Raw genomic sequence first — 20,980 nt, 5'->3', positions numbered from 1 at the left:
GAACAAGATGCCACGTTAAACTAAATCCCTCTGCCTGCACGTGATCCATATCCCTCCATTCCTTGCATATCTCTGTGCCTATTCAAAAGCCTCTTAAACACCACCATCATACCTACCTCCACCACCACCCCTGGCAGCACGTTCCAGGCACTCACCTCCCTCTGTGTAAAAGAAAACTTTCCCCGCACATCTCCTTTAAACTTTGCCCCTCTCATCTTAAAGCTGTGCCCTCTAATCTTTGACATTTCCACCTTGGGGGTAAAAGGTTCTGACTGTCCACCCTATCTATGCCTGATAATTTTATATACTCCTTTCAAGTCTCCCCTCAGCCTCCGACGCTCCGGAGAAAACGATCCAAGTTTATCCATCCTGGAGAAGGGTCTCGACCCGAAACGGCACCCATTCCTTCTCTCCAGAGATGCTGCCTGTCCTGCTGAGTTACATCAGCTTTTTGTGTCTATCTTTGGTTTAAACCAGCATCTGCAGCTCTTTCCTACTCTATTCTTATAGCAAACGCCCTCTAATCCAGGCAGCATTCTGGTAAGCCTCTTCATCTTCGGGGCCAGTGTGAATAATGCATGATTATTTTGTGGAGAATACATTTCCGTGTTAACAACTCTCTAGCCTGAAGCCAGTTGTATTTCTGTTTAATTGACTTGTGCCACGTTCTGGCCTGTTCCCCTCAATGCCGAATATCCAACTGATACGTTACATGCCAATTATTAACGACAGTGCTGTTACCAGCTTCCAGAAACCATGACAGAATTGGCCAAGGATTTTTTAGTCTCTCTCTTCTTAAAATCTACTCTGTGGGACGATGCGATGCGATAGAACTTTACTTATCCCAGGAGGGAAATTAGACAATAGACAATGGACAATAGGTGCAGGAGTAGGCCATTCGGCCCTTCGAGCCAGCACCGCCATTCAATGTGATCATGGCTGATCATCCCAAATCAGTACCATGTTCCTGCCTTTTCCCCATATCCCCTGACTCTGCTATTTTTAAGAGCCCTATCTAGCTCTCTCTGAAAGCATCCAGAGAACCTGCCTCCACCGCCCTCTGAGGCAGAGAATTCCACAGACTCACCCCTCTCTGTGAGTGATTTGATCTGCCAACTGTCATAAAACACAACAAGATACATGTAACATGAAATTAAAGTGACAAGTGGAACAGGATTGGGGATGTGCAAAGATTGGGGATGGGGGGGGGGGGGGGGGGGGGGGGGGAGGAGTTAGGAGTCAGTCTACCCCACGACAGAAGGGGGGAGGAGTTGTACAGTTTGGTAGCCACAGTGGAAAAGGATCTCCTGTGGCGTTCTGTGCTGCATCTCGGTGGAACCAGTCTGTTGCTGAAGGTGCTCCTCAGGTTGACCAGTGTGTCATCAGTGAGATTAACTTCAAGGCCACAAGATTAGTATCTGTAACTATGCAAAGTAGAGTGCTTGCAGCCACAGCCAATTTGTTTATAGATTCTATGTGGAACAATCACTAAATCACGTCATTAATAATATATTGGACCTGATTTAATTATTGGCCCGATTTTAAGCAGGTTGGCTTAATAACATGCATTGGTGTCATTTTAGACCTTTGAGATACTGCCCGGAAACAGGCCCTTCGGCCCACCGAGACCTTGCCGACCAACAATCACCCCATGCACTAACAATATTCTACACTCTAGTGACTATTTTACCGAGCCAATTATCCTACAAAGCTGCATGTCTTTGGTGTTTGGGAGAAAATGGGTTAGTACGGGTGTCAAGGGGTTACGGGGAGAAGGCAGGAGAATGAGGTTAGGATGGAGAGATAGATTGGCCATGATTGAATGGGCCGAATGGCCTAATTCTGCTCCTATCACTTATGACCTTATGACATACGAAACCAGAGCTCCTGGAGAAAACCCTTGTGGTCACGGGGAGAACGTACAAACTCCATGCAAACGAGGTTAATTTGTTCTCCGTATATCGCCCATAGCGTGTAGGGAACGGATGCCAAAATGGGATAACTAGCACTGGCGTGAACAGGTGATCGATGGTCAGCATGGACTTGGTGGGCCGAAGGGCCTGTTTCCACGCTGTATCTTTCAATTCAATTTGTTTCAATTCAAAGGTGTGCGCGGGAGCCATACTAGATGTGTGGGAAGGAACTGCAGATGCTGGCTTAAACCGAAGATGGACGCAAAATGGTGGAGTAACTCATCGGGACAGTCTGAAGAAGTGTCTCGACCCGAAACGTCACCCATTCTTTCTCTCCAGAGATGCTGCCTGTCCCACTGAGTTACTCCACCATTTTTTGTCTATCGAGTGATAAGATGATTCTTTTGCGATCACTACACAAAATGTAAGCTCATGGACCTGTCTTAGAGTGAAGACAGGAGGTGGAAGAGTACTTCAGATGGCAGTGTGTTAAAATCCCAGTCCACATTCATACCCATCTCAAGGACCTGTTCCTGCCCAACTCTCTGGTGATCGAGCTTAATTGGACCATGGTTGCAAAGGTTAATAGAACCGGGATTTGTCTAATTAACTCCTGTTCCTTCCGCCATAACCTGTGTCCAGACCACTGCTGGAAACCTATCTACCATGGACCTGAGTCATTCGTAACTCTCACTATATGTCATGTTGTTACGTGGGCGGAGCACCAAGGCAAATTCCTTGTATGTGAATACTTGGCCAATAAACGTACTTACTTACTTACCTCTATTATTCTTGTTGCAATGTATTCTAGGTTTGCAACCCAGACCAATATCTAGGACTTGGAGACACAAGAGACTGCAGATGCTGGAATCTGGAGCAGAAAACAACCTGTTGTCTGGAACTCGATACACCGAGCGGCATCTGTGGGGGAAACTGGAGAGTCAATATTTCAGGTCAGGTCCCTTCATCTCGATGATGCCCAGATGAAGGGTCTCGACCTGAAACGTCGACTCTTCCATTTCCCCTCCACAGATGCTGCTCAACCAGCAGAGTTCCTCCAGCAGGTTGTTTGTTGCTCAACATCAAGGGCATGGAAAATGGTGATGCTTGCAAAACTTCACATCTAAATCTGGCTGTTTTGTTTCATCCCTTCTAGTAAATATTACGAGAAGCAAGCTTTGATAGCAGATCCAGTCTGTGGACCAATCCTAGCTTCTCTGCTCGGTAAGCTTTGAAATAATCTTTTAATGCCTCTTAGATAAAATATCCAAGATTAATTATGTGGGAGGAAGGAATTTTTGTGCTGGAATTTTTAAGATTATACACAAATTCCCTAATTTAATTAAAGAATTTGTACATATTCTTGCAAGTTGCTTCCTCATTGGAGTCCTCTGAACTATTTTTAATTGGAGTTTATGGCACTTTGTCTTGCACTAAATGTGGGCAGCTTGATTGTAATCATGTATCGTCTTTCAGTTGACTGGATAGCAGGCAAACAAGAGCTTTTCACTGTATTGTAATCATGTATCGTCTTTCAGTTGACTGGATAGCAGGCAAACAAGAGCTTTTCACTGTACCTCAGTTCAGAAACAAACCCTTGGGCTCACCTAGTCCGGGCTGACCAGCGATCCCCGCACATTGATACTATTCTACACGAAGGACAATTTACATTTATGACACGCCAATTGACCTGCAAACCTGCACCTCTTTCGAGTGTAGGAGGGGGCCGAGGTTCTCGGATATAACCCGTGCAAGTCACGGGGAGAATGTACACCTCCTATCTGCCCGCACATGATCCATACTCCTGCATTCCCTGCGTAGCCACGTGCCTCTGCAAAAGTCTCTCAAATGCCAGTTTCAAATGAACTTTTTAGGGCAGTGATTTTAGTTCCAGGAATCATGAATGGAGAGAACAAAGAGGGGCCCGATGTTGGGGGGGGCCACTGAGGAACTGTAGAGGGACCCGGTGTGGGGGTTGGGGTGCGAGGATGAAGAGGGACCATTGGGACCATAATGTTTTATTTTGTAACTTTGGTCGGCGCCCTTTAGGTGGTGACTCTTTGCATACTTTGTGTGTTGTGTGCAAAACAAAGCCTTTCACTGCGCCGAGGTACAGATGCGCCCCGATTTACGATGCTTCGACTTACAATATTTCCACTTCTGCAGACGCTTGGCAACGGCAGCGAGCCGCACGTCACTTCCGGTCACGTGATCGCAATGTATTAAACGCGTTTTCGACATGCGATATTTTTGATTTGCGATCGGGTTTATCGGAACGTTGGTCGAGGTGCTGCTGTACACGTGAAAATAAAGTATGTGCAGGAAGGAACTGCAGATGCTGGCTCACACCCAGGATGCACCGAAATGCTGGAGCAACTCAGCGGGACAGGCAGCATCTCTGGGGAGAAGGAGTGCGTGATGTTTCGGGTCGAGACCCTTCTTCAGACTGAGAGTTCCGGGGAAGAGGGAGTCGAGAGATGTGGAAGGGCAAGGTGTGAAAACGACAGATCAAAGCAGACGATGATAAAGGAAATGTAGATTAGTTTTTACCGTTAGCTGAGAGGAAGGGGACAAGGAGACGTACGATCAGTAAAATTCGTCAGGAGGAGAGTGAAACTAGTCGTAGAACTACTATGGGGGAGGGATGGAGAAGAGAGGGAAAGCAAGGGTTACTTGAAGTTAGAGAAGTCAATGTTCATACCGCTGGGGTGTAAGCTGCCCAAGCAAAATATGAGGTGCTGCTCCTCCAATTTGCGATGGGCCTCACTCTGACAGTGGAGGAGGCCCAGGACAGAAAGATCCGTATGGGAATGGGAGGGGGAGTTAAAGTGTTTGGCAACTGGGAGATCGTGTAGGCCCCACCTCCCACAATCAGTCTGTAGTAGGGTCCCGACCTGAAACGTCACCTATCCATGTTCTCCAGAGATGCTGCCTGACCCGCTGAGTTACTCCATCACTCTGTGTCTATCTTTGGTATAAACCAGCATCTGCAGTTCATTGTTGTTATTACTTGTATCATGTAATTGTTGAACGCATTCTGATCTGGCATCCATTTTTGATCTGCTTCAGTATAACATGCTGACTATTTCTATGTTCCCTGTTACAGTTGGCCCCTGTGCTCTAGAGTATACGAAACTTAAAACAGCTGACCATTACTGGACAGACCCGTCGGCCGATGAGCTGGTTCAGAGGCACCGGATTCACTGCGCACATGGACACCAGGATTCCCCGTCTAAACGGCCGGCACTTGGTGTAAGAGTCAACTTCACAAAAAAGTAACACGCATTTACTGGTCCACCACCGATTTTCCGGCACCCTTGGTTCCAGAGCCTTGGCGTATTATCCGTTTTGACGGGCCAACAGAGGTCACGGGCTTGAGGGGGGCGAGGTGCCGGCTCGCAAAGACGGCCGAGGTAGCCGGCAATGGTAACGGATCTGCCGGCTTCCGGCAGGGCTGGAGTTCCAGAGTCCCGGCCGCAGGGGGCAAATTCGACCCGCCGATCGGCCGCGGAAGTCCCGATGAGGTCGAGATCGGCCGCCTCACCCGGCCTAGGTGACACATTTTCGGGGGAGGCTTCCGGCGGGGATTTCAAGTGCCCTCCCGTAATTTTATCCGGATTAAAGAAGGTGCCGGAAAATCTGTGGTGACCCTTTATATTGATAGATAAAACTAATGAATGTCATTGTCCTGGAAACTTAACTGTCTTGCCAAGGGAGGAGGCTGTTATTAGGTAAGTTACTTAAGCTAGATAATTAAATGTATATGCCATTAGGGTGTAAGCTACCCAAACCAAATTTCCGAATTAAAGGGCGCTTTTTTAGAAAGGAGGAATTTCTTTAATCAGAGGCCAGTTAATCTGGGGAACTCATTGCCACAGACAGCTGTGGAGGCCAAGTCAGTGGATGTTTTTATTTCAGAGGTAGACAAATCCTTGACTAGAATGGGTGTCAAGGATTACAGGGAGAATGCACGAAAATGTGATGAGGAGGCAGAGATCAGCCATGATTGAAGGATGGAGTAGACACGATGGGCCGAATGGCCTAATACTTCTCCTGTAACTTGTGATCTTAACCATATAACCATATAACAATTTATAGCACGGAAACAGGCCATCTCGGCCCGACAAGTCCGTGACGAACAAATTTTTTTTCCCCTTAGTCCCACCTGCCTGCACTCATACCATAACCCTCCATTCCCTTCTCATCCATATGCCTATCCAATTTATTTTTAAATGATACCAATGAACCTGCCTCCACCACTTCCACTGGAAGCTCATTCCACACCGCTACCACTCTCTGAGTAAAGAAGTTACCCCTAAACTTCTGTCCCTTAATTCTGAAGTCATGTCCTCTTGTTTGAATCTTCCCTATTCTCAAAGGGAAAAGCTTGTCCACATCTTGTGAAATATGAGATGGTGGGCCTCCTGTTCCGGAGAGGGTTCGAGGTTATTTCTCTCGGGAGAAGTGCTGTGGGTTCACTTGTTATCAAGTAGAATCAATGGCCAGATTTGGGGCTTCCTGGTCAGATGCCAAAATTGGAACTAATTGAGGAAATAGCATTCGTTCACTTAGTAGAGGAGAGTTTACGAGACTGAATCAAATGGGTCAAAATAGCTTTCACATAACGTGAAGGAAGGAACCGCAGATGCTGGTTTACACCGAGGATAGACGCAAAATGCTGGAGTAACTCAGAGGGCAGTGGAGGTCAAATCACTGGATGGATTTAAGAGAGAGTTACATAGAGCTCTAGGGGCTAGTGGAGTCAAGGGATATGGGGAGAAGGCAGGCACGGGTTATTGATTGGGGACGATCAGCCGTGATCACAATGAATGGCAGTGCTGGCTCGAAGGGCTGAATGGCCTCCTCCTGCACCTATTTTCTATGTTTCTATGAACAGGTGACGTTTCGGGTCGAAGCCTTTCAGACATTTTAACCCCGATTCCCATTCTGACCTTTCAGTCCTGGGCCTCCTCCACTGTCAGAGTGAGGCCTCAGACAAATTGGAGGAACAGCACCTGGTATTTGCTTGTGCAGCTTACACCCCAGCGGTATGAATATTGATTTCTCTGACTTCAAGTAACCCTTGTATTCCCCCTCTCACCGCCCCTCCCCCACCCTGGTTGTCCTGCTAGTTTCACTGTTCGTACCCTAGTTATCACCTCTTCCACAGCCAGCAATGGACCATTGTGGGCTCCACCTTTCCTTGGCCATTGGTGTTGGCTCTGATCTGTTTGGCGCCTTTTCATATCTCTAGTTTCCCTCTCCCCTGACTCAGTCTGAAGAAGGGTCTCGACCCGAAACGTCACCCATTCCTTTTCTCCAGAGATGCTGCCTGACCCAGTGAATCACTCCAGTACTTCTGTCGATCTTTAGCTTCCACGTAAATCTGTGTTGTAATTCCTGAACACCTCTGCGTTGTCGCACTTATTAAGCGGGCATATAATTAAAAAACCTTCCTCGTAGGGGCTCAGGGTAAATGTGCTGTCACATGGGGCGTTGACAAATTCAGTGTCTGGTCTCACCCTTGCCCTTCAGAGTCGGGTCCGACATGTTGCTGTGTGGTTGAGGGAATGATCGTGATCTTGGCCATCACAAGAATTGCCCCATCCAAGACTGCAAGAAATTGCAGCGAATTGTGGACGCAGCCCTGACCATCACACAAACCAACCTCCCTTCGACCCGAAACATCACACGTTCCTTCTCTCCATAGATGCTGACTGTCTTGCTGAATTACTCCAGCATTTTGAATCTATCTCCCTTCTATTGACTCCATCTACACCTCACGCTGCCTCAGTAAGGCCAGCAGCATGATCAAGGATGAGTCGCACACTGATCATTCCCACTTCTCCCCTCTCCCATCAAGCAAGAGGTATAGGTGTGAAAAAGCACACCTCCAGATTCAGGAACAGTTTCTTCCCAACTGTTATCATGTAACTGAATCATCCTACCACGACCAGAGAGCAGTCCTGAACTACTATCTATCTCATTGGTGACCCTCGGACTATCCTTGATCGGACTTTGCTGGCTTTATCTTGCACTAAACGTTATTCACTTATCATATATATATACATTGTAAATGGTTCGATTGTGATCATGTATTGTCTTTCTGCTGATAGACACAAAATGCTGGAGTAACTGAGCAGGACCTCTGGTTAGAAGGAATGGGTGACGTTTCTGGTCGAGACCCTTCTTCAGACAGAGTCAGGGGAGAGGGAGACAGACACAGAGATAAGGAAGTAAGGTGTGAAACCGAGACATCAAAGGGGATGAGGCTCAGGGGAGAATAGATCATTGTTCGTTAGGAGAAGGTGACAATGAAGGTGACTTTCAACTGACTGGATAGACAATAGACAATGACAATAGATGCAGGAGTAGGCCATTCAGCCCTTCAAGCCAGCACCACCATTCAATGTGATCATGGCTGATCATCCCCAATCAGTACCCCGTTCCTGTCTTCTCCCCATATCCCTTGACTCCGCTATCTTTAAGAGCCCTATCTAGCTCTCTCTTGAAAGTATCCAGAGAATCGGTCTCCACCGCCCTCTGAGGTAGAGAATTCCACATCTCTGTGATCCAATTGAAGGGCCTGTTTCAATGCTGTATCTGTCAATTATTCAAATTTGACATTTAAAGGGTGCCTGCAAGAGATACACCCTGCTAACACAACATGACCTAGGTGTGAGAAAAAGAGTTTCCTCGTCTCCGTTCTAAATGGCTTACGCCTTATTCTTAAACTGTGGCCCCTGGTTCTGGACTCCCCCAACATCGGGAACATGTTGCCTGCCTCTAGCATGTCCAAACCCTTAATAATCTTATATGTTTCAATAAGATCTCCTCTCATCCTTCTAAACTCCAGAGTGTACAAGCCCAGCCGCTCCATTCTCTCACGGATAGCACGGAACAAACGCTTTTCACTGTACCTTGGTGCACGTGACAATAAACTAAACTGAGACAGATTGGGTACGGACTGGGCTGAGTTGAGACTCACCTTCTTGCTGACACAAAAGAACATGACCCATGGCTGACAGATCCCCACAAGGCCGAAGTATCAGGAGTCAGGAAGAATAAGTCGCCGGCCCTCTTGTTTAATTAAGCGGGTGAATTTGTGTTTTGCAGATAAGGAAGCGTCAATCGAGTGGAAGTATGTCGGAAGATAAGTTTGCAGCTTCAGCACGGGAATATGTGGAGTCATTGCATCAAAATTCCAGAACACATCTACTGTACGGAAAAAACAACGTGCTTGTCCAGCCAGTAAGTAGTGGCCAGCTCGGAAAAAATAACCCGAGGCAACAGGGCCACAGGAGGGCGCTGCAGTAACAGCGTGGAAACAGGACCTTTGGCCCACCGAGTCCGCGCCGACCAGCGATCACCCCCCCCCCCCCGTACACTAGCATAAAACCCCTGTCCCACGGTACGAGTTCTTTCCACGAGCTCTCCTGAGTTTGCCCTGATTCAAACTCGGAGATTTACGGTAATGGCCGCTCGTCGGTACTCGGGGCTCTCGTGGACATTTTTCATCATGTTGAAAAATCTTCACGAGTCTTCCCGTGCCTACCTGCCATTAGCGAGTCTTCCAGAGTACCTGCCGTTAGCGCTAAGAGACGTCCCCGAGCTCCGACGTACCCGCTACATTCATTCTCCGTGCTTACCGCGAGTTTGATTTTTTTTTAAACTCGGGAGAGCTCTTGGCATGAACTCGTACCGTGGGACAGGTTCATTATACCTACACACTAGGGATAATTTACAATTTTACCAAAGTCAGTGAACCTGCAAACCTGTACGGCTTGGGAGTGTGGGAGGAAACCGGTGCACCCGGAGAAAACCCACGCAGTTACAGGCACTACCCATAGTCAGGATTGAACCCGGGTCTCTGGCGCCATGAGGCAGCAGCTTCACCACCGTGCCACAGTGCCGGTCTATGTAAATACTGCACATGAACTGGTGTGTGGGTGTTGGAGTTAATGCAGCTGGCTGACCATAGCGATTAGATTCGGGTTAGTACGGTGATACTGCCGCACAAAGCACTCTACGATTGTGCCAGTACTGATCCCCGTTGAGAAGAAATTAAATGATGTTGTCGATCAATTATTTTGTCAGTGAATCTAAACCGTTATGGATCCACAAAAAATTTACATTTATTGCCTCTATCTGTTCAACATATCGAAAAATCTGACAGTCCCATCAAGTTTAAATTGCTTTGAAATGCCGCCAGGCACCTTTCCTAAAAAAATATCAAAAGGCAGTTAAATAATCATTGTTCCATTTGATAACATGAATCACCAGTGAATCAGAACGATTGAAGTAAGAGATTTATTGGTGACAGCAATTGTGTGTGGAATAATAATTGAGTTCAGTTTAGTTTATTGCCACGTGTACCGAGGTACAGTGAAAAGCCTTTGTTGCGTGCTAACCAGTCAGCGGAATAGACAATAGACAATAGACAATAGGTGCAGGAGTAGGCCATTCGGCCCTTCGAGCCAGCACCGCCATTCAATGTGATCATGGCTGATCATCCACAATCAGTACCCCGTTCCTGCCTTCTCCCCATATCATCCGACTCCGCTATTTTTAAGAGCCCTATCTAGCTCTCTCTTGAAAGCATCCAGAGAACCCGCCTCCACCGCCCTCTGAGGCAGAGAATTCCACAGACTCACCACTCTCTGTGAGAAAAAGTGTTTCCTCGTCTCCGTTCTAAATGGCTTACTCCTTATTCTTAAACTGTGGCCCCTGGTTCTGGACTCCCCCAACATCGGGAACATGCTTCTTGCCTCTAGCGTGTCCAAACCCTTAATAATCTTATATGTTTCAATACATATAAGACAATACATGATTATAATCGAACTATTTACAATGTGTAGAGAGATTTGAAGGTGTAGGGCGATTGTATTATGTGATAGATGATCTGCTTCTGTGGCCAGCACACAAAGAGTGGCCTGGACTGGGCGCCATAAATATTTCTACAGCCCTGCATGAGGCATCTTGATGTAGACACAAGGACCTGCAAATGTTGGAATCTTGGAGAGAACACTCAGTGCTCGAGTACCTCAAGAGGGTCCCGACCTGAAATATTTGCCTATCTCTGTCCTCCAGAGATGCTGCTTGATCCGCTGAGTTATGGGGCTGTCCCACTGTACGAGCTAATTCAAGAGTTCTCCCGAGTTTCCCCGATTCGAACTCGGAGAATTACGATAATAGCCGTTCGCTGGTACGCGGGGCTCTCGAGGACATTTTTCAACATGTGGAAAAATCTTCACGAGTCTTCCCGAGCTTACCGCGTTTCCCGAGTACCTGCCGTTAGCGTTACGAGACTTCCCGAGCTCTGACGTACCCGCAACGTACATTCTGCGTGCTAGCCACGAGTTTGATTTTTTTTTTAATTCGGGAGAGCTCTTGAATTAGCTCATACAGTGGTTACTCCAGCACTTTGTGTTCTGAGGCATCTTGTACTTGTACTTGTAATGTTAAAATTGTACAAGGCATTGGTGAGACCAAATCTGGAGTATGGTGTACAATTTTGGTCGCCCAATTATAGGAAGGATGTCAACAAAATAGAGAGAGTACAGAGGAGATTTACTAGAATGCTGCCTGGGTTTCAACAAGCGTTACAGAGATAGGTTGAATAAGTTAGGTCTTTATTCTCTGGAGCGCAGAAGGTTAAGGGGGGACCTGATAGAGGTCTTTAAAATGATGAGAGGGATAGACAGAGTTGATGTGGACAAGCTTTTCCCTTTGAGAATAGGGAAGATTCAAACAAGAGGACATGACTTCAGAATTAAGGGACAGAAGTTTAGGGGTAATGTGAGGGGGAACTTCTTTACGCAGAGAGTGGTAGCGGTGTGGAATGAGCTCCCAGTGGAAGTGGTGGAGGCAGGTTCATTGGTATCATTTAAAAATAAATTGGATAGGCATGTGGATGAGAAGGGAATGGAGGGTTATGGTATGAGTGCAGGCAGGTGGGACTAAGGGAAAAAAACATTTGTTCGGCATGGACTTGTAGGGCCGAGATGGCCTGTTTCCGTGATGTAATTGTTATATGGATATATGGTACTGCCATTGATGTTGGACTGCCCTCATTTCAAACACTCCCCATCACTCCAGAATGGGCACGGTGGTGCTGCGGTAGAGTTGCTGCCTTACCGTGTCAGAGACCAGGGTTCGATCCTGACCACATTTGAAGTGAATACAATAGCATGGGACATGAAATACTCAGACAGACACATATACAGGTGTCGTGGACTATCTATTAGATCATAGAATAGCTCAGGGCAGCACGGTGGCAAAGAGGTAGAGCTACTGCTTTACAGCGCCAGAGGCCCAGGTTCGACCCTGACTGCGGGTGCTGTCTGTACGGAGTTTGTACGTTCTCCCCGCGGGTTTTCTCTGAGATCTCCGGTTTCCTCCCACACCTCAAAGACGTACAGGCTTGTAGGTTAATTGGCTTGGTGTAAATGTAAAAATGTCCCTCGTGTGTGTGTAGGGTAGTGTTAATGTGCGGGGATCGCTGGGCGGTGTGGACATGGTGGGCCGAAGGTCCTGTTTCCGCGCTGTGTCTCTAAAACTAAAACACAGCACAAGAACAGTCATTTTCCTGAACTCTGCGGGTGTGGACAGAGTGAAGTGCCTTCTTCTGTGTCACAAAAGGATACAGAGTGCTGGAGTAACTCAGCAGCTCAGGCATCATCTCTGGACAACATGGACAGGCGATGTTTTGGGTCGGGACCCTTCTTCACACTGTATCACCACAGCTGTGCCACAAGTTTGCTCATGTTGCCCCCTCTGGTGGCCAAGCTGATACTGTGACACCAAGCTGAGTCTGAAGAAGGGTCTCGACCCGAAACGTCGCCTATTCCTTCGCTCCGTAGATGCTGCCTCATCCGCTGAGTTTCTCCAGCTTTTTTGTCTACCTTCTGACTCAATAAAGAGATCTTTTTCATTCAACGGAGTCTGAAGAAGAAGGGTCCAACCCGTATAGTCGCCCATCCACGTTCTCCGAGGATGCTGCCTGACCCGCTGAGTTACTCCAGTACCTTGTCATGTAAATCAGCACAGGGACGGTGGCACAGCGGTAGAGTTGCTGCCTTTCAGCACCAGAGTGCTGAGGTCCATATGGACAACATCTAATGCCTTGACCTCAACAACCCTCTTTCAAAAAAACTCTACTGGGATGGATGAGAAGTATTCATGTCATTTCTCACCAATCTCTTGTCGTTCTACACATAATCAGCAATGCCAGTCTTTATTCACCGTTTTATTCTCAATGCACTAGTAAAATCTCTTGGGACTTTCCTTTACCTTGACTACCAGCTAAAGAAGGGTCTCGACCCGAAACATCACCCATACCTTCTCTCCAGAGATGCTGCGTGTCCCGCTGAGTTACACCAGTATTTTGTGTCTGTCTTCGGGTTTAAACCAGCATCTACAGTTCCTTCCACACATGAAAATTTTGAAACTTGGACAATGTTTAATATTGCGAACATGCGGATATGCCTCCATGCATCTTAAGAAAATAAAATTGTGGTTATATTAATATTTCTATTCATTCTTACCGAATAGTACTCACCAAATAGTGAAAGGCCTGGATAGAGGGGATGAGCAGATGATGGTTCTACTAATGGGAGAGTCCAGGAACAGAGGTCACAGCCTCAGAATTAGAGGACGTACCTTTAGAAAGGAGATGAGGAGGAATTTCTTTAGTCAGAGGGTGGTGAATCTGTGGAATTCACTGTCACTGTCACAGACGGCTGTGGATATTTTTAAGGGAGAGATTGACAAATTCTTAATTAGTACGGGTGTCAGGGGTCATGGGGCGAAGGCAGGAGAATGGGGTCAAGAGGGAAAACATGAATGTCGGAGTAAATTTGTAGGGCTGAATGGCCTAATCCTGCTCCTATCACATATAAACATAAGAACATGATATACCTTTAGAAAGGAGATGATGAGGAATTTCTTTAGTCAGAGGGTGGTGAATCTGTGGAATACATTGCCACAGAATGCTGTCGAGGCCAAGTCAATGGATAGTTTTCAGGTGGAGATTGATTCATTCTTGATTAGTACGGGTGTCAGGGGTTATGGGGAGAAGGCAGGAGAATGGGGTTGAGAGGGATAGGCAGATCAGCCATGACTGAATGACGGAGTAGACTTGATGGGCCGAACGGCCTAAGTCTGCTCCTATAACGTCTGACCTTGTTCCGGCAGAAGGAGGATGTGGAGACGGTTCCAGGGTACCTGTCCCTTCACCAGTCAGCAGACCACCTAACGCTGAAGTGGACTCCTAATCAACTCATGAATGGAACCCTTGGGGATTCTGAGCTGGAGAAGAGGTAAGCCGAGTTCATTCCCATGTCCACAGCCCGACTGATGCTGCAACTACTGTTTCTGCCCCGTGCTCTGACCGAGCTTCGTGCAAAAAATAGATGACGGGGCACAAGATTTGTGGGCCAGGACAAGGGGTCACAGCATTAAGGATAAGAAGGGGAAATCCTTTAGAAAGGAGATGATGAAGAATTTTTTTCACACAGAGAGTGGTGAATCTCTGGAACTCTCTGCCACAGAGGGTAGTCGAGGCCAGTTCATTGGCTATATTTAAGAGGGAGTTAGATGTGGCCCTTGTGGCTAAGGGGATCAGAGGGTATGGAGAGAAGGCAAGTACGGGATACTGAGTTGGATGATCAGGCATGATCATATTGAATGGCGGTGCAGGCTCGAAGGGCCGAACGGCCTACTCCTGCACCTAATTTCTATGTTTCTATGTAAAGGAACCCTGTGTGCAAAACACACAGTGCTGGAGGAACTCAGCAGGTCAGTCCGCATCCGTGGAGGGAATTGGACAGACATTCTTTAGGGAACTACTGCCCCGTGGTCTGCGCAACGGTAAAGGCCATAGATTGCAGCCAAGAGATAACAGCGCCGCAAAACCCAGGTCAGTCAGCATCCGTGGACGTTCTGGACAGACATTCTTAGGGAGCGCCCCCTGGTGGCCGAACGGTAGAGTTGCTGCCTTACAGCGCCGGAGACCCGGGTTCGATCCTGACCACGTCTGTACGGAGTTTGTACGTTCTCTCCCCATGACCTGCGTGGGTTTTCTCCGGGAGCTCCGGTTTCCTCCCACACTCCAAAGACGTACAGATTTGTAGGCTAATTGGCTTGGTGTAATTGTAAATTGTTCCTAGTGTGCAGGATAGCGTTGATGTGAGGGGATCGCTGGTCGGAACGGACTCGGTGGGCCGAAGGGCCTTTTTCCGCGCGGTATCTCTAAACTAAACTAAACTAAACAAAACATTCCCTCCACGGATGCTGCCTGACCCGCTGAGTTCCTCCAGCACTTTGCGTTTTATAATATATTGTTAATTGCATAAAAGTTTTCCTAAGCATTGATCTGGGTTTTCCTTGTATGTGGGAATTAGTTCATACAATTTCCAATATTTCCTGGCCTTATTTCAGGATTACAGCATCAATGGTATTTTGTAGTTTTGTTTTGTCCTGTCTATAATCCATTGGCAGAACAGCAGGCATTGCCAGTGCGAGTGCCAGCATTACCTGCAGTGATCAGTGTGTCCCAGAATCAGGAATTTCATAGAGCCGCACGGTACATAAGAGGTCCTTCGGCCCATCTCGCCCATGCCGAGCAAGATGCTCCATCTAAGCTAGTCTCATTTGCCCCAGTTCGGACCATAACCCTCGAAACCTTGTGTAGAAAGGAACTGCAGATATTGGTTTATGCTGCCGATAGACACAAAGAACTGGATTAACTCAGCGGGTCTCTGGAGAAAAAGGTGACTTTTCAGCTCAATCTGAAGACGGGTCTTGACCCGAAACATCACCCATCCTTTTTCTCCAGAAATGCTGCCTGACCCTCTGAGTTAATCCAGCACTTTGAGTCTATCCGATAAACCGCGTTTGGCCCTTATCCCGCTAAACCTTATCTATCCATGTACCTGTCTAAGTGTCTTTTAAATGGTGTTATAGTGCCTGCCTCAAATACCTCTTCTGGCAGCTTATTCCATACACCCACCACCCTCTGTGTGGAAAAAATTGTCCCTCAGATACCTATTAAATTTTTCCCCTCACCTTAAACCTGTAAAAAGTTGTAAACACTGCCCTGTCCATCATCGACTCTGACCTCCCTACCATTGTGGGGATCTATCACAGTCGCTGCCTCAAAAAGGCTGCCAGCATCATCAAGGACCCACACCATCCTGGCCACACACTCATCTCTCTGCTGTCATCAGGTAGAAGGTACAGGAGCCTGAAATCTGCAACATCCAGGTTCAGGAACAGCTTCTTCCCCACAGCCATCAGACTATTAAACTCAACTTCAAACGAACTCTGAACTATAACAGCCTATTGCATTTTATCTGTTCATTTGTGTGTGTGTGTGTGTGTGTGTGTGTGTGTGTGTGTGTGTGTGTGTGTGTGTGTGTGTGTGTGTGTGTGTGTGTGTGTGTGTGTGTGTGTGTGTGTGTGTGTGTGTGTGTGTGTGTGTGTGTGTGTGTGTGTGTGTGTGTGTGTGTGTGTGTGTGTGTGTGTGTGTGTGTGTGTGTGTGTGTGTGTGTGTGTGTGTGTGTGTGTGTGTGTGTGTGTGTGTGTGTGTGTGTGTGTGTGTGTGTGGTCGTCCACAGTGTACAGTACATGATAAAGGGAATAACTTTTAGTGCAAAATAAAGTCCTATCAAAGATAGTCCGAGGGTCTTCAATGAGGTAGATAGTAGCTCATGACTGCTTTAGTGTCGTTTAGTTTAGTGTAGAGATACAGTGTAGAAACAGGCCCTTCGACCCACCGAATCCCCGCCGATCAACGATCCACGTACACCATCACTATCCTACACACTAGGAACAATTTACAATTTTTCTGAAGCCACTTAGCCTACAAACCAGCACATCTTTGGAGTGTGGGAGGAAACCGGAGCACCCGGAGAAAACCCACGTGGTCAGGGGGAGAACATGCAAACACTGTACAGACAGCACCCATAGTCAGGATCGAACCGGGGTCCCTGGCATTGTTGAGGATGGTTCAGTTGCCTGATAACAGCTGGGAGGAAACTGCCCCTGAATCTGGAGGTGAAGGTTGGAGGATAGGAATGGGATTCTCTTTCCACAGATACTGCACGACTTGATTTAATTTCAGATTTCCAGCATCTGCACGTTTGTTTTTTAGTTCCGTTCACGATTGCCATGTGGATTGAAGAGATTACCACGTGGTTTGCAACAAAACTCACATTCAAATATTTGTTGAAAGTTGTCAAAATGCAAAAGAGATTCTGTATTCATAAAACAACTTTATTTTTGTTTGGATTATTTTCAGTGTCTACTGGGATTATGCCTTAACAGTGCCGTTACATCAGATAGTCTGCATCCATTGCCATCAACAGCGTGAGTAGTCATTCACATCGGCCTCTTTTCTTTGAATATGAAACATATTGCCGTTAATGGTGTGGATTTAAAGAAGGACCATCTGCATTGGTCGCCTATTCCTTCGCTCCACAGATGCTGCCTCACCCGCTGAGTTTCTCCAACTTTTTTGTCTACCTTCGATTTTTCCAGCATCTGCAGTTCTTTCTTAAACATATAAATAAATGCAGGTCTCTCGTCTCTACTGTGTTCAAGAAGGAACTGCAGATGCTGGAAGATCGAAGGTACACAAAAATGCTGTGGAGAAACTCAGCGGGTGCAGCAGCATCTATGGAGCGCAGGAAATTGGTTTGTGCATGTGATGGATATAACTTTTTATTTCCCTCCCACCAGCTGACAGTGGCGACACCTTGGTGTTGGTGAGCCAGGATGGCATCCAGAGACCTCCACTCCACTTCCCGCAGGGTGGGCACCTATTAGCCTTCCTCTCCTGCCTTGAGAACGGCCTGTTACCACGGGGGCAGCTCGATCCACCACTGTGGTCACAGCGAGGGAAGGTAGGTCAACATCAAGCTGGAAAAGGTACCGAGAAGATCTTAAGGGCCTGTCCCACTGTACGAGGTAATTCAAGAGTTCTCCTGAGTTTCCCCTGATTCGAACTCGGAGAGTTACGGTTATAGCCGTTTCGTAGCTCCTCGGGGGCTCTCGTGGACATTTTTCACGGCGCTGAAAAAACTTCACGAGTTACCGCGTTTCCCGAGTACCTGCCGTTAGCGTTATGAGCCGCTAAGAGATGTCCCCGAGCACCGACGTATCCGCTACGTTCATTCTCCGTGCTTATCACGAGTTTGATTTTTTTTAACTCGGGTGAGCTCTTGAATTACCTCGTACAGTGGGACAGGCCCTTCACGAGGATGTTGCCAGGACCAGAGGGTGTGAGCTATAGGGAGAGGTTGATTAGGCTGGGACTCGATTCCTTGGCGCGCAGGATGATGAGGGGTTAGACCAGGTGGCGCTGCCAGCGGGAAGTCTCGCCAGCAGCGTGTCCGTCCTTGCGACTTTTTTTGTCTTTTAGTAATGTCTAAATATATGTTTTGGTGTGGGTGGTGGTGGGAGGGGAATAGGGGGAAACTGTTTTTCAGTCACTTACCTCGACGGAGATGGGACTTTTCTTTTTGCCGCTTCTTCGCCCCTCCCTCGCGGCCTAACTGGTTGGTGCGGCCTCTCCAACCAGAGACCAGCCCAGAGCTTCATCAGCAGGCGTGGTGCGGACTTTAACATCCCGGAGCGGGGCGATCCCTTGCCGAGAATCGCCAGAAGAAGTTCTCCGACCGCCGGCCTGCGGCCTATAACATCGTGAAGCCGCCGTCTCCGGTAAGAAAGTGGTCGATTCGGGAACTCCAAGCTGCGGAGTGTGTGTTCCCATCCGCCCCGACGTCGGAGTTTCGATCATCCCGATGAGAGGGCTTGTACATCGGGCTCTCCGTAGCGGCAACAACGGAGGGTAGATGGCCCTGACCACGGTAAACAAAGGAGGACGATTGACGGAACGTTATTGCCTTCCATCACAGTGAAGAATGTTGATTCCACTGTGGTGGATGTTTGTGTTAAATTCTATTGTGTATCGTGCTCTTTTTGATTGTGTGGCTGCATGGTACATGGACCTTATTTCAATGGACCTTAATTGGTGCATGTGGCAAATAAACTTGAACCTTATAGAAGTGTATAAAATCATGAGAGGAATAGATCGGGTAGATGCACAGTCTCTTGTTCAGAGTAGGGGGATCGAGGATCAGAAGACATAGGTTTAAGGTGAAGAGGAAAGGACTTCATAGGAATATGAGTGGTAACTTGTTCCTCAATGCTTGTGGGTGTTTGGAACAAGGTGCCAGATGAGGTAGTTGAGGCAGGAACTATCCCAATGTTTAAGAAACATTTAGACAGGTACGTGGATAGGACAGATTTGGAGGGATATGAGCCAAACGTGGGCAGGTGGGAATAGTGTAGATGGAACATGATGGCCAGCATGGGCACGTTGGGCCGAAGGGCCTGTATCTACGATGCATCATTCTATGACGCTATGACTATCTCGCCCTGTTCCAAACTGCTGCCTTCTCGTGAAGGAACTCTCTTCGTTAGTTTCAAAATGAAAGTAGATTACACTTAATTGATGAATCCATTAAAACACTGATGACTTTAAAAGCAGAGGAACCCTCTTGACAGGCCAGGATAGAGTGGATGTGGAGACGATGTTTCCACTAATGGAAGAATCTAGGACTAGAGGCCACAACCTCAGGAAAATAGGATGTTCCTTTAGAAAAGAGATGAGGAGGAATTCCTTTAGAGGGTGGTGAATCTGTGGAATTCATTCCTTCCCATGCTATTTCTCCAACTAGTCTGTCCTGATTTATTTTACTGTTTATATACCTCGTTGACATCCCCTCAGCCAACATTGAACCATTATACATTTCCTTGATCCGCACCTGCTTTGATCTGTCATTTTCACACCTTACCCTTCCATATCTCTAGTTTCCCTCTGCCCTGATTCTCAGTCTGAAGAAGGGTCGTGACCCGAAAAGTCACCCATTCAAGTCAAGTCAAGTCAAGTCAAGTTTATTTGTCACATACACATACGAGATGTGCAGTGAAATGAAAGTGGCAATGCTCGCGGACTATGTGCAAAAAGACAAACAACCAACAAACTATAAACACAATCATAACCACACATATTCTTTTACATAATAAATAATGGAAGGAAGAACGTTCAGTAGAGTTAGTCCCTGGTGAGATAGGAGTTTACAGTCCGAATGGCCTCTGGGAAGAAACTCCTTCTCAACCTCTCTCTTCTCACCGCATGGCAACGGAGGCGTTTGCCTGACCGTAGCAGCTGGAACAGTCCGCTGCAGGGGTGGAAGGGGTCTCTCATGATATTGTTGGCTCTGGAGTTGCACTTCCTGATGTACAGTTCCTGCAGGGGGGCAAGTGAAGTTCCCATAGTGCGTTTGGCCGAACGCACTACTCTCTGCAGAGCCTTCTTGTCCTGGGCAGAGCAATTCCCAAACCAGATGGTAATATTCCCGGACAAGATGCTTTCCACCGCCGCTGCGTAGAAGCACTGGAGGATCCTCGGAGACACTCTGAATTTCCTCAATTGCCTGAGGTGGTAAAGGCGCTGCCTTGCCTTACTCACCAGTGCTGAGGCATGTGATGCCCATGTCATATCCTCGGAGATGTGGACTCCAAGATATTTAAAACAGTTCACCCTATCCACAGGATCATCAGGGATGCTGCCTGTCCCGCTGAGCTACTCCAAGCGTATTGTGTGGGTGTTTTGGTCAGCACAGACTCTTTGGGCCGAAGGGCCTGTTTGCACACTATAGTTCTAAACTAAACTGATGACATCCAGTTTTACTCTTCCTCTCTGGTGGAAACATTCTCCTGTCTCCATTTTTTCAAAATCTTTCCAAATTTTGCAAACCTTTATTAACCTCCACAACATGGAACATGGAACAGCCCAGGACCAGGCTCTTTGGCCCAACATGACTCTGTTGCGCACATGATGCCAAGCCCAACTCTTATCTGGATGCACATGATCCATATCCCACCCCTTGCTTAGGTCTCCCTACTATAGAGAAAAGAGACCATATCTTTGCATCCTTTTCAGACATGGGCACTTTGCAATTTTGGTATCATCTATGTAAATCTCTGCTTCCACTTCA

The 20,980-nt window shown here is 47.3% G+C and overlaps 1 protein-coding gene across 4 annotated transcripts in view; it reads left to right on the top strand.

Annotated features, from left to right (window-relative positions):
* The window catches only part of LOC129710535 (small G protein signaling modulator 2-like), a 220,534-nt gene that overhangs the window by 150,762 nt on the left and 48,792 nt on the right, over positions 1-20,980 (top strand). For all 4 annotated transcript variants that reach the window (XM_055657576.1, XM_055657577.1, XM_055657575.1 and 1 more), the window contains exons 6-11: positions 3,070-3,137; positions 5,020-5,165; positions 9,030-9,164; positions 14,109-14,233; positions 17,215-17,282; positions 17,655-17,818. In XM_055657576.1, coding sequence (XP_055513551.1) covers positions 3,070-3,137; positions 5,020-5,165; positions 9,030-9,164; positions 14,109-14,233; positions 17,215-17,282; positions 17,655-17,818 — 706 coding nt within the window. The remainder of the gene's footprint in view (positions 1-3,069; positions 3,138-5,019; positions 5,166-9,029; positions 9,165-14,108; positions 14,234-17,214; positions 17,283-17,654; positions 17,819-20,980) is intronic.

Source organism: Leucoraja erinacea, chromosome 28, assembly GCF_028641065.1.
Source record: "Leucoraja erinacea ecotype New England chromosome 28, Leri_hhj_1, whole genome shotgun sequence".
Lineage (NCBI taxonomy): Eukaryota > Metazoa > Chordata > Chondrichthyes > Rajiformes > Rajidae > Leucoraja > Leucoraja erinaceus.
Note: the sequence above shows the minus strand (reverse complement) of the source record. Positions and strands in the feature narration are given on the sequence as shown.